At 43.5% G+C, this 13,126-nt stretch overlaps 1 protein-coding gene across 1 annotated transcript in view; it reads left to right on the forward strand.

The window, feature by feature from the left end:
- Positions 1–12,324, forward strand: part of LOC130119892 (adhesion G protein-coupled receptor E1-like) — a 25,505-nt gene extending 13,181 nt beyond the window's left edge. The window contains 16 exon segments of the mRNA XM_056288484.1: positions 1–102; positions 256–402; positions 559–596; positions 1,974–2,054; positions 4,227–4,256; positions 4,409–4,574; positions 7,348–7,461; positions 7,543–7,718; positions 7,902–8,117; positions 8,211–8,414; positions 9,278–9,519; positions 9,694–9,760; positions 10,076–10,167; positions 10,984–11,143; positions 11,423–11,488; positions 12,277–12,324. The exon segment at positions 1–102 is cut by the window's left edge and continues 45 nt beyond it. Coding sequence (XP_056144459.1) covers positions 1–102; positions 256–402; positions 559–596; positions 1,974–2,054; positions 4,227–4,256; positions 4,409–4,574; positions 7,348–7,461; positions 7,543–7,718; positions 7,902–8,117; positions 8,211–8,414; positions 9,278–9,519; positions 9,694–9,760; positions 10,076–10,167; positions 10,984–11,143; positions 11,423–11,488; positions 12,277–12,324 — 1,949 coding nt within the window.
- Positions 12,325–13,126: the final 802 nt, after the last annotated feature.

Genomic DNA, 13,126 nt, shown 5'->3' on the forward strand with positions numbered 1-13,126 from the left:
CCAACTGTACCAACTCCATTGGATCGTACGTCTGTACCTGTAATGCAGGTTACCGGCTGAACAACCCAGATGTGATGGCCAGCTTTGCAAACCCCTGTGAAGGTGTGTGCTCCGGTTCAATATGTGTGAGCGTGATCTGTGTTTTTACTATTTAGTGGCATCCGGGTGACCACGTGTGGATAGACGAACAATGAAAATGCCTTTGTCTGCTCCCTGCAGACTGGTCTGTGTAAACCTCTGTTCTCTCCTCTGCAGACGTAGATGAGTGCAGTGAGACTCCGGGTATATGTGGTCACCAAACTGTGTGTAGTAATTCACCAGGGAATTTCTATTGTTCCTGTCCTGATGGATTCTACCCTTCAACTGGAATCTTGTGGGAGACAGGACTCTCCTTTTGTAAAAGTAAGGATATTCAAGCTAAAAATAACCAAGATTCAGGAAACATTAAGGGAATTTATACATCATGTGTGTTGTCATAACATAGTATCTCGTCTTATACCACCTGGATGGTTCTGGGTGGTTCTCTTTGTGATCTCCTTCTTCCACACCAACCAATAGGTCTTCCAGATATTCTTCAGGAAATAAATCCCCCGGAAGTGAGTAGAACTTGTTTTTAAAAATGTCAAAGGGCAGTTTCATTAACCATTCATTATTAATTAATTAATTAGCTTTGTTAGGCGATGGAGTAGACCGCCACGCCACCCAGATGAACGGGGGGGGGGGGTGTGTGTGTCTGTGTTGGCACACACACACACACACACACACACATTCACACCTAGGGACAATTCAGTAAGGCCGATTCACCTGACCTACATGTCTTTGGACTGTGGGAGGAAACCGGAGCCCCCAGAGGGAACCCACACAGATGCAGGGAGTTGTTGGCCTGCCGCCCAACGACTGCTGGGATAGGCCCCAGCATCCCCGCGAACCTGAGAGCAGGATAAGTGGTTAAGGTAATGGATGAATGAATAGTTTCATTAACCATTAACAAGCTGGTCTATTCAATCGAGATCTCCCCACACAAAACACCACCAGTACCCAAAAAAGCCATCGGGATGAACGTCTTCAAACTGAAAACTGATGTCCAGGGGATGGATTTAACTTCTCCTGGGTATCTTACTACTTGGGTGACTGAAATGACTCTACATAGACATCACTCAATAAATCAGCAATGATTTATTAGCATTTCATATGCAAATTTAAGATCTCCTAAGTCCCGTCATTTGCTCCCTTGTCTATAATAAGATATTAGAGATGCCACTTGACTGGCTGCTTGTCTGTATCTACACTTCAGTCTCAGACAATTTCCCCTCAGAAAGAAGATTGAAAAATGGGTTGTCAGGTTGGTTTCCAGCATGAAATTTGTTTAGCTGTAACAGGAAGAAGCCATGGAGAAAATCTGGACAAGTGCTGTTTGTGTGGTTTTCACTGGGCACCGGCAGTCTCAGCTGTGTGTCAGTGTTGAGCGTGTTGAGAACAGTGGATGAATACTGGACAGAGATAACGCTAGCATCGTTTTTTTGTACCGCAGTGGTTAGCCAGGCATGGAAGAAATGATTAGTTAAAGTGCATGTTCTTTCAAAACTGAACTCTATCGGGGCGTCTGCGTAGCGTGGCGGTCTATTCCGTTGCCTACCAACACGAAGATCAGCGGTTCGAATCCCCGTGTTACCTCCGACTTGGTCGGGCGTCCCCTACAGACACAATTGGCTCTGTCTGCGGGTGGGAAGCCGGATGTAGGTATGTGTCCTGGTCACTGCACTAGTGCCTCCTCTGGTTGGTCGGGGTGCCTGTTCAGGGGGGAATAGCGTGATCCTCCCACGCGCTATGTCCCCCTGGTGAAACTCCTCACTGTCAGGTGAAAAGAAGCGGTTGGCGACTCCACATGTATGGGAGGAGGCATGTGGAAGTCTTCAGCTCCAGTTCAAGATGGTATTCATGGCAGACAAGCTTGTTTTTTTTTGTACTTGTAGGGCCAGACAAAAGAGAGAGCTTTCCTTGGCAATATGGACCAACAGCTGAAGGATCATGCTGACGTCATATTACCAGCAGCGGTCTGTAGAGAAACCTTCAATTAAAGTCACTCCAGTTTGATAGTGATTGCTGATTTTCTAAATGTTGAGAATAATTGGTTCTTAGTAATTTGCCCTGATTAAGCCTCTCTCCCAATAGAGTTGCTCAGCCCTGTCCTCACGTTGTAGTCTAAAATTAGCTGCGAGATGGCAGATGGTTCATACACCAAAATTTACATTATATTTTCCCTTTTGAACAAAATTAAATCTACCCAAATGTCTCACACAGGGTTAAATCGCCTACCAATTTTGTTCTACAAACCAGATGCTGTCTCATGGTGGCACTCTTTCAAATTTTGAAGCAGTAATTTACCCATAAGAGCAATTTTGTTAACAAAATCACTTTGCAACTTTGCGATATAGTTTAGGTTACAATCAGACTCGACAGTTAGCAGTTTGTTGGCAATATGTTCTCTGTGTCGAGAGGGAGGACAGCGGAATGGTGAGGATGCAAGGAGTGGAGGTGAAGAAGGCGTATCAGTTTAAGTACTTGGGGTCAACTGTCCAAAGTAACGGGGAGTGCTGGAGAGAGGTGAAGAAGAGAGTGCAGGCAGGGTGGAGTGGGTGGAGAAGAGTGTCAGGAGTGATGTGTGACAGAAGGGTACCAGCAAGAGTTAAAGGGAAGGTTTACAAGATGGTAGTGAGACCAGCTATGTTGTATGGTTTGGAGACAGTGGCACTGATGAAAAGACAGGAGGAGGAGCTGGAGGTGGCAGAGATGAAGATAAGATTTTCATTGGGAGTGATGAAGAAGGACAGGATTAGGAAGGAGTATATTAGAGGGACAGCTCAGGTTGGAGACAAAGCAAGAGAGACAAGATGGAGATGGTTTGGACATGTGTGGAGGAGAGATGCTGGGTATACTGGGAGAAGGATGCTGAATATGGAGCTGCCAGGGAAGAGGAGAAGAGGAAGGCCAAAGAGGAGGTTTATGGAGGTGGTGAGGGAGGACATGCAGCTGGCTGGTGTGACAGAGGAAGATGCAGAGGACAGGAAGAGATGGAGAGAGATGATCCGCTGTGGCGCCCCCTAACGGGAGCAGCTGAAAGTAGTAGTAGTAGTAGTAGTAGTAGTAGTGGTATTACTAGTAGTGAAATGGGGGCTGATTTTAAAGTGAGGGGAGTTTAAGTAGGACTGGATGTTGTACTTGGATTATGTTGAACAGAGGTATAATCACACTGGTGGTCAGGAGAGGGGAAAAAAGTCATCGGGAATGTCCTCATACTTATATAAAGTAGTGGTTGTTCTGTGCCTAAGCGTAGTGCTTGTCTGCATGTGTGTATCGAAGGATTGTGTATCTATATATATAGCTATATATATATATAGCTCTATACATATATATATATATATATATATATATATAGGAACCACAACAAAGCAAGCGCACCACCTAGCGGTTAACTTTAGAGAACTGCCTTACATACACTCATTTTTGCAGATTATGGGTCTGTAACATTTACATACGTTGTGTGCTTGTGGCTGAGGGTGATACACACACACAAACACGCACACACAAACACACGATAGATAAATAGATAGATACTTCATTGTCGTACAAGAGGATATTTGTTTTCACCTTTTGTATAGAGCGTCACACTCATGTGATACACACCACAGGACATACATAGAGAACAGGGAGACATTAACACAAGCGTTTAGAGGGTCAGTGAGTTTAGAACTTTAATGGCAGAAGGAACAAAACTTGTTTTAAAGTGGGCCTGTCTCCAGGTGAGTGGCCTGTAGTACCCGAGATCAGATGGACACAGTGTGAAGAATGGTTTAAGGGTGTGAGTTGATCCTGACTTATTGTTGGTGCTCTACTTATCAGTGGCTTTGTTATTGGGGATTCACATTGTTAGTGGAACAAACGATTCAGAAATATCCGTACCAATGTTGAAACCAAACCTACGCTCTGGTTTGAGGCGACTTTAAAATGGAAAAAACAGAATGAGGTTTGGGACACTGAACCATCTGCCATCTTGTGAGTACTGTGTGCTACAACACAAGGATGTCGGGCAGGGCAACAATTAGCTTCGTAACTGAATCTATGGGTCAGTTAACTTGACTGATTTACCGTAAGAATTTGTCATGTTGTAGAGAGATATCAGTCCATTTCACATGATCCTTTTCTCACTTTTTGCCCCTCCTTTCCAGACTGTAACAAACAGCTTTTCTGCATCAATGGTGCGTACTACAAGCCAGCACATACTTTTGACAACAGTATAATTTAGCATCCGTTTAGTCTCAATGTGAGTTTTTGTCTCCATTCCATGTTGTGTTGGTGATATTGATGGCTTTTCAGATCATGTTTTTGTTAAAGTGACTAATTCTTTCAGGAAGTGTCAGGTGTTGGACCACGGGCCACCTTATCACGCAGGGTCAGTAGTACAGCGGCTGGAGAGACTGGTGGCGTGATCCTGGCCATCTCAGAGCGACTGGTTTCTGCTCTGGTGGAACCATCGCAGAACTCCACCAACAGAACAGTGCAAGGTTCAGCAGTCGGTAAGAGAAAGGAAATTCAGTGCAGATGCAACACAATACTGAAGATGTTATTTTGGTAACTGTAAAAAAAAAGGAAAAATAAATAAATAAAATAAATTAACTAGAAGCAACTATTAGTAGACTTTCGGTACCAGTTGAAGGAACAGAAGGGAGACATTTTGAGTTCAAGTACTTTATTTGTCACATGCACAGAAATACAGAGTAAAACATGCAGTGAAATGAAAGGGGGTACTCCGTCTGTCACTGTGTGAAAAAAGATACAGGCCTAGGATAAAGAGATAAAAGACAAAAGATCAGTGCATTCTTAAGTCAAAATAAAACAAACAATAAATAAAAAATAAAAACCTAGCTGTCTCAGGTATGTGAAAGGTCATATATGTTGAGAGTTCTTATGGCCTGTGGGTAGAAGCTTCTCTTTAGTCTCTCTGTTTTGGCCCTAAGACTACAGAGGCGTCTACCAGACCCCGATAGCCTGAACACTCCGTTGTTAGGGTGAGAAGTGCCACCCTAACCACGGACTGTTATAGGGAGGTACTGCTATGGGGAATTTGTATGGTTATTGTTATTATTGTTATTGTTAGTATTATTATCATCTATCCATCCGTTATCCAAGCCGCTTATCCTGCTCTCAGGGTCGTGGGGATGCTGGAGCCTATCCCAGCAGTTTTTTTTTTTTTTGGATTCCCCCCCCCTTTTTTCTCCCCAGTTGTACCTGGCCAATTACCCTATTTTCTGAGTCGTCCCGGTCTCTGCTCCACCCCCTCTGCTGATCCGGGGAGGGCTGCAGACTACCACATGCCTCCTCCCATACATGTGGAGTCACCAGCCGCTTCTTTTCACCTGACAGTGAGGAGTTTCACCAGGGGGACGTAGAGCATGAGAGGATCACACTTCCCCCCAGTTCCCCTTCCCCCCCGAACAGGCGCCCCGACCGACCAGAGGAGGTGCGAGTGTGTCTGTAGGGACGCCCGACACGGGGATTTGAACCGGAGAGCCTCGTGGTGGTAGGCAACGGAATAGACTGCTACGCTACCCAGACGGTCCCAGCAGTTATTGGGCAGCAGGCGGGGAGACACCCTGCACAGGTCGCCAGTCCATCACAGGGCTGACACACACACATTCATACCTAGGGACAATTTATTACGGCTGTTTCACCTGTCCTTGGAACATTTTAGAAATATACTTAAATAGTTTCAACATACTGAAAAAAAGACTTGTCTATAAATGATCGCCGCCACTTTTCCAAGAAGTGTCTAATGGATTGCTGTGCCTGTAGGGCAGACTCCACTATGAGTCTATGAGTAACGAGACTCATTGGTTCATGCATCAGAGTGGCCTATTGGCAGCTCTCTGTTCTCATTTTACTTGGGAAAACAAGAAAAATGGTTTCATTTGAGCTGACACAAAAGAACCTGCCCAATAACAGTGAGGTCAAGAAAGCCAAACCCCCTTTTCCATGCTTTTTTCCTAACAGAGGAACTCAGTTTTCAGGTAGATCAGGTTTGTTTGTTTTTTTTGCCTCAACCCAGTTGATGGAATGCACCTAATTTAAACTCTGAGTGTTGCAATATTTCTAGCATTGTAAAGAAAGCGTATGATTGTGATTATTCAAACCTGATGTGATTGGCAAAGCTTTATATCACATTCATCCAGGAAAGGAAAACACCATCAATAGGCAACAACATAACCAAGACCTTAAATTGATCGAAATATAACACACATAGTCCATGATAGAGCAATCTAAAATGTATAGAAATCTTTATAAAAATTGTTATGGAAAGACGAAATATACTACTACTGTTAAGAAAAATCAAGACAAACAGAAGCCAATTGTGGAATTGCATTTAGAAACAACTGTATACACAGATAAATAGCTCTAATAGAGCAGAAGCCTCTGTAGTAATGCACCCTTTTGTACAACTCTACTACTACTACTACTACTACTACTACTACTACTACTACCAGTACTACTGCAACAACAAGAGGAACAAGAACAATACAGCACATTGGTGCCTACTACTAGGCTACAGGACGTTATTGTTGTGATGTGCTACTTAGATATGTCTCTAGAGGGTGCTCACACATTCTCAAGCCTACAGAGCAGTGCTGTAGTCGCTTAACCTACAAACGGATTGTAAAATGATGCAGATAGAATCCAGCTATGAAATGAAAGTTCAGTTTATGATACTTCTGCATGAATAATGTTATTCTTCTTACCGCATCAGCTGTCTCCTGATTGTCAGGCTTGAGTTTTTGACGTCGGGGTAGGCGCAAACCACAGGGAGAGGGGAGGGGGACACCATAATTCCCTTTATTATTTCAAGCAATTATGTATATCTTGTATTGCCTATAATGGGCTAATGGTGCCCATTGCAGTTGTGCTTCATCTTAAATTTAAGTGGCTGCTGGGATAGGCTCCAGCATCCCCGTGACCCTGAGAGAGCAGCATAAGCGGTTCAGAAAATGGATGGATCATTTTGATTATTATGATGATCATTGGGCTATTTGTGCCCCCTCCGACACTTGGTGCCCCACGCACAGTATGATGCGCGTGTACGTAGTGGCGGAAACATGATTGGTCGCCAAGACCAATCTAGCCATTAGAAACTTATTTCATGACCTATAACTAGTGTCTGAAATTTTCTAATTTAGACAGCATGTTGAATTCGGCTGTTCAATGAAGAGTGCCTTTTTGGCCTTATCGCCACCTAGTGTCTGTTCCCTGGTATTAGAGATTCCAAGTAAGTATTTTGGTTTTCGGTCTGTGAACCAGATTTGAATCTCCAAACTATTGGTCCAGGAAGCGGCAATGGGGAGAACGCTCCCCTTACCGTCAATGGAAACACCATGAAGATCAATCTGCAGGCTCTGGCCAGTAACAACAATGGTGAGTGCTAATGATAACAGTGTTGATGGAAATGACCGAGAAAAAGGTTTGCTGATCTCTTCTCTATGTGGCCATTTTTAGGTTCAGCAGCAGCTGCATTCATGACTCTGAATGGGATGGAGAGTCTTCTTAGTCACCAATACTTTCAGACAGAAAATAAGACAGAGATGTATTCTGATGTCCTCACTGCCATCTTGCCTAAAACCAACCACACCAAGCTCTCCCAGCCAGTTAACTTCACCATTCAACACAAGAGGGTATCTGTCATCCATCTGTGTGTCTGTCTGTCTGTCTGTCTGTCTGTCTGTCTGTCTGTCTGTCTGTCTGTCTGTCTGTCTGTCTGTCTGTCTGTCTGTCTGTCTGTCCATCCATTTTTCTAATGAGCTTCACGATACAGCTTTGGATTTATTTACCAGTCTTACTTTCTCTTGGTTCCTCAGACATTGCCTGAGTCTGGCCTAGTGACCTGTGTGTACTGGGTGGACAAAACAGAGGTGAAAGGACAAGGACAGGAGGTTAAAAAAGGAACAGAAACTAAAGAAAAGACCAGACGTTGGTCTGCAGAGGGCTGTTGGGTTGCATACTCTGATGAAAACTACACAGTGTGCAGCTGTTCTCACCTCTCCACCTTTGCCCTCATCCTACAGATTGGAGAGGTACAAGAGAATTGTGTTTTCATGTGGTTTGGTGAAGACAAGCTCCCAGTCCCAGCATATGTCCGATCAGAATATGTCCTCTTGTCTTCCCAGCCTCCAGCAGAGGATCCTTTCCTGGAATGGCTGAACCGAGTGTGTGTCACCATCGGTCTGTTCTTCTTTACTCTGGCCATCCTCACCTTCCTCCTGTGTAGCTGGAACCCCAAGATTAACAAGACCTCCCGTCTTCACCTCTGCATCAGCCTCGCATTATCCCATCTACTGCTGCTGTGGAATGACAAATATGTCAAATATGAGGTTTGATAAGAGTCATTTAACAGTAATTGATTTTCAAAATATATTCTCAGTATTGGGGCGTCCGGGTAGTGTAGCGGTCTATTCTGTGCCTACCAACAGGGGGATCGCCAGTTCGAATCCCCATGTTACCTCCGGTTTGGCCGGGCGTCCCTACAGACACAATTGGCCATGTCTGCGGGTGGGAAGCCGGATGTGGGTGTGTGTCCTGGTCACTGCACTAGCGCCTCCTCTGGTTGGTTGGGGTGCCTGTTCAGGGGGGAGGGGGAACTGGGGGGAATCGCGTGATCCTCCCACGTGCTACGTCCCCCTGGTGAAACTCCTCACTGTCAGGTGAAAAGAAGCGGCTGGTGACTCCACATGTATTGGAGGAGGCATGTGGTAGTCTGAAGGGGTGGAGCAACAGCCAGGACAGCTTGGAAGAGTGGAGTAATTGGCCAGGTACAATTGGGGAGAAAAAGGGGGGAAAATCCTAAATAAATAAATACATACATACATACATACATACATACATACATACATACATACATTCTCAGTATCATAGTGTACCCAGTGCTTGTCAAAACCTAATAGTCAGTGGGGAGGAACAATGTAAGGTTTTTTTCAGGGCAAGTAAGGTTTTATGGGGTTTCAAGTGTGTTGTAGATAGGTCAGAACTGAATTTAAACAACCTCTTCTCTCCTGAGAGTATGTAATTCTGACTGGAGCTTTTCCCTCTGATGAGTGTTTTACATCAGCAGAATAAAGCTGATGAACACAGAAACGGGCTGGGCATACAGCTGAAAACAAGCATTTCCAGAGTTTCTGTTGATAGTGCATGTTTAACAACAACTACACGGACACTGGCGGCGTGTATTTCTCCACAGCTGGCTTGCACTGTGATCGCTGGGCTGCTCCACTTCCTGGTTTTAGCCAGTTTTGTGTGGATGCTGCTGGAGGCAGTACAACTTCACCTGTTGGTTCGGAGGCTCTCTAAAGTGCAGGTCATTCAGAGAGACGGGCTCCCCTGGCCATTCCTCTATCTGATTGGCTACGGCGCTCCATTCGTGATCGTGGGAGTGTCTGCACTGGTGTACTCTGACGGCTACGGTGCCACAAAGTCACAGGTGTAAGTAACACAAACAGTGATGCATTTGCTGTTGCATTGCTTGTCCCTGCGTATAGATCTGAATAACTTGAAATGAGGTGGACAATACTGTGGTGTGTGTGTGTGTGTGTGTGTGTGTGTGTGTGTGTGTGTGTGTGTGTGTGTGTGTGTGTGTGTGTGATCATTTAATTGCAGGTGCTTGCTATCACAGGTTCGCGATTTCAACTGGGCTTTGACAGGACCCATAATTACTATCCTTGGAGTGAGTGAATTAATACTTAAAATACTGCATTCCTGGCAACACAATCTCTTGAAATTCATGAAGAACAAACGTGGCCCCCCCGTTTCTTTTCTCTAGATTCATCAACCAGCGGTAGATGATTGTTTAACTGCCATAGTGTAGCAGTGACCTTAACTGGCCAAATATCCTTTGTTTTATTTTTCTGTCTGCACATAAAAGGCTACAAGGGACATTTACTTGATCCCACAGTGTCCTTGTCTTTGTCATTCTTCTCAGTAGGTTTACTGAGTCAGATTCAAACTCATTTCACCCAAAGTATTTTTCCTCTTCTTCAAGCTGAACTGGCTCTTGTTCTGTGCTACTGTCTGGAATTTGAGACCTACCTTGGCCAACATGAAGAGTGATGTATCACAGTCCAGGGACACCAGGTGTGTTTGTGGTAGAATCCCATAGTAGTGATACACTCACCGATGAAGATGAAGAATACTTTGCGAAGATTGCCTCTGCCGTAAAAGCAATTAGACTGAGAAAAGCTGGTGGTGATTTTATACTGAGGATTTAAGAGCTCTCTTTTATTCAATTTTAGTTTTCCATTAAATTTTACAAAAAATTGGAGTGTCCGGGTAGGATAGTGGTCTATTCCGTTGCCTGCCAACATGGGGATCGTCGGTTCGAATCCCCGTGTTGCCTCCGGTCAGGTGCCCCTACAGACACAATTGGCCGGTGGCTGTGTCTGCGGGTGGGAAGCCGGATGTGGGTGTGTGTCCTGATCACTGCACTAGCACCTCCTTTGGTCGGCCGGTGCACCTGTTGAGGGGGAATAGCGTGATCCTCCCCACGTGCTGCATCCCCCTGGTGAAACTCCTCACTGTCAGGTGAAAAGAAGCGGCTGGTGACTCCACATGTATCAGGGGAGACATGTGGTAGTCTGCAGCCCTCCCCTGATCAGCAGAGGGGGTGGAGCAGAGACCGAGACGGCTCGGAAGAGTGGGGTAATTGGCCAAGTACAATTGGGGAGAAAAAGGGGAAAAATCCAAAAGAAAAAAAAATTACTAAAAATACAAGCAGGTCAACACAACACAGTCAACATTGTGTTGGTGGGTATCGATGTGCTGTGTTCTCTAACTTGTCGGTTAATTTCCATAAATGTTGACAGACCATAATGTCTTATGTGTCACTCTGTTCAAATATTCTTTTTCCAAAACAGTACATTCCTCCAAAAATTAACATAATTATTTTTTCAGACTGATTGTGTTTAAAATACTGGCCCAGTTCGTCATCCTAGGCTGTACCTGGATACTGGGCCTGTACCAGACCAACCTCTTCTTCCAGGTCCTCTTTATCATTCTCAACTCTCAACAGGGCACCTTCCTCTACATTGTCCACTGCCTGCTTAACAAAGAGGTAGACCCTTCATCCACCTCATTCCCATCACTACTCTGTCTTGCTCCCTATTTGAATAATATAAGAATAGAATAATATAAAATATAAAATTGTGTTTGTATTGCGTTAACACCTGTGCCATAATATTTTAGTGTTAAAGTGTTAGTGCAAGTCAACTATGTTTCACCTACAACTGCTATGTTATGTAGATAGTATTTGGTATATTTACACAATGGTACTATGATAAAAAATCCATGATGTTTAAAAGTGATTATGTTTCATTGTTTTATGCATTTGTAGGTGCGAGAGGAGTACATAAAATGGCTAACCTGGTCTTTTAGAAAACCAGGAGCTCAGGGATCTGTGGTGAGTCCCTACTGATATATTACATGGCTTTATAATTTTGTAAGTGTGTATGTGCTGTGCTAATTTAGGGGTTAAGGCTACATCTTCCTCTTGTGAAGTTACAAAAGAAAAAAAAAGTTGTTGAGATTTTTTTGCAAGATGTATATTACCAAAGTTGACCAAAGGGAAAAAAAAAGATGAAGGCTTTTGTGGACTTGTTGATCTGAACCTCCAAAATGCCATGGACACCACGCCATCATAGAAATCTTTTAAATCGGTGAAAGCTCCTAAAGATGAATGCTACTTGTCATCTCTCAGCAGGCAAAGTTAAGGCAAGTGTTGAGTTGTGCTCCAGGGTAGCGAACGTTTACCATTATTTTCTTTCCCTGTTAAAGGGATTTTTTTAGGGAGTTGTTCCTTATCCGATGTGAGGGTCTGTGGATAGGATGCCGTGTTGCTGTAAAGCCCCTTGAGGCAAATTTGTAATTTGACTATGTATGTAACTTGACTATTTTAAACAGACCAATAGAAATATCTGAAAGCGATCATTTTGTTTGAAAATGCAATTCTTGGAAAGTTCCATGTTCCCTGGCATCCACTCTTGTGAATACACCTCTATGAGCCACCACATATACAACATAGGCACAGTGGACACTAGTTTTGTAGTCATCGGGACAGAAAGAGAAGATGTTACTAGCCTTTTATTTACGTCAACAGACTTTGCTATAACTGATCTTCTTTCAGCTATGATTTAATTTTAATATTCTATAATACTACTACTAATAATAATCATTACAATATTGCCACAGAGAGATGCACCATCTGTTTCTGAGGATGTGGACAAGGCTGAAGAATAGATGGCCCAAAAGGAAAGAGGAAGACAGGTGATTTTGAAAAATGTGACTATAATTTGAAATTGTGAAGAGAAAGATGGGGAGATAATGATGAGGAATGAGTAAACCTTTCATTTATGCTTCTTTTTTTTATAAATACATGTTACATGATGGAATGATATGAAAAGTGATTTTCTCCATCTAATTGTGTCATTTTATGTTTCGTAATTATTTACCCCCACCCACTGTTTTCATCATCAACAGTTTGGTGTGTTGGCTAGGCTTTCGATTTGAAACATGTGACCATTGTTAATTCAAAAATAGTCAGTCCAACACGATTAGTCAAGTGTTGAATTCCTTTGTATAGATTGTTTCATAAAACGTTTTATTAGCTGCTTTGTTTTCATTATTAGTTGTGCCTTTATGCCACGTGTGTTTAGATGGTTGATGTGATGCTCACCAATTTAAAAGAGAATGTAGAAGAGCAGACCAAAGGTGGAAGAACACTAAACTACAGGTCCACCTCCATCATATGAGAGAGTTATTGTTTTCTTATAATCTATTAATCAAAAAAGAGAGACGTATTTTACAAACCTTGTAGCTGCAAAAAAGTGTAACTCTAGAGTTCTGTTCAGCCCTATTCACAGCCTTGTAAACCCTGCCCCTTCAACAGTTTCAGCCTCCTCTGTTGAAGACTGTGATAAGTTCCTAGCTTATTATTTTGTTGAGAAGGTTAATGGTATCAAAGCATCTGTAACGCGCCCTACCTCATGTATAACTTCTCCAGATGCCTCCCCCACATTGCCGAGTGAATTTACTCCTATTT

The sequence above is a fragment of the Lampris incognitus genome, chromosome 10, assembly GCF_029633865.1.
Source record: "Lampris incognitus isolate fLamInc1 chromosome 10, fLamInc1.hap2, whole genome shotgun sequence".
NCBI lineage: Eukaryota > Metazoa > Chordata > Actinopteri > Lampriformes > Lampridae > Lampris > Lampris incognitus.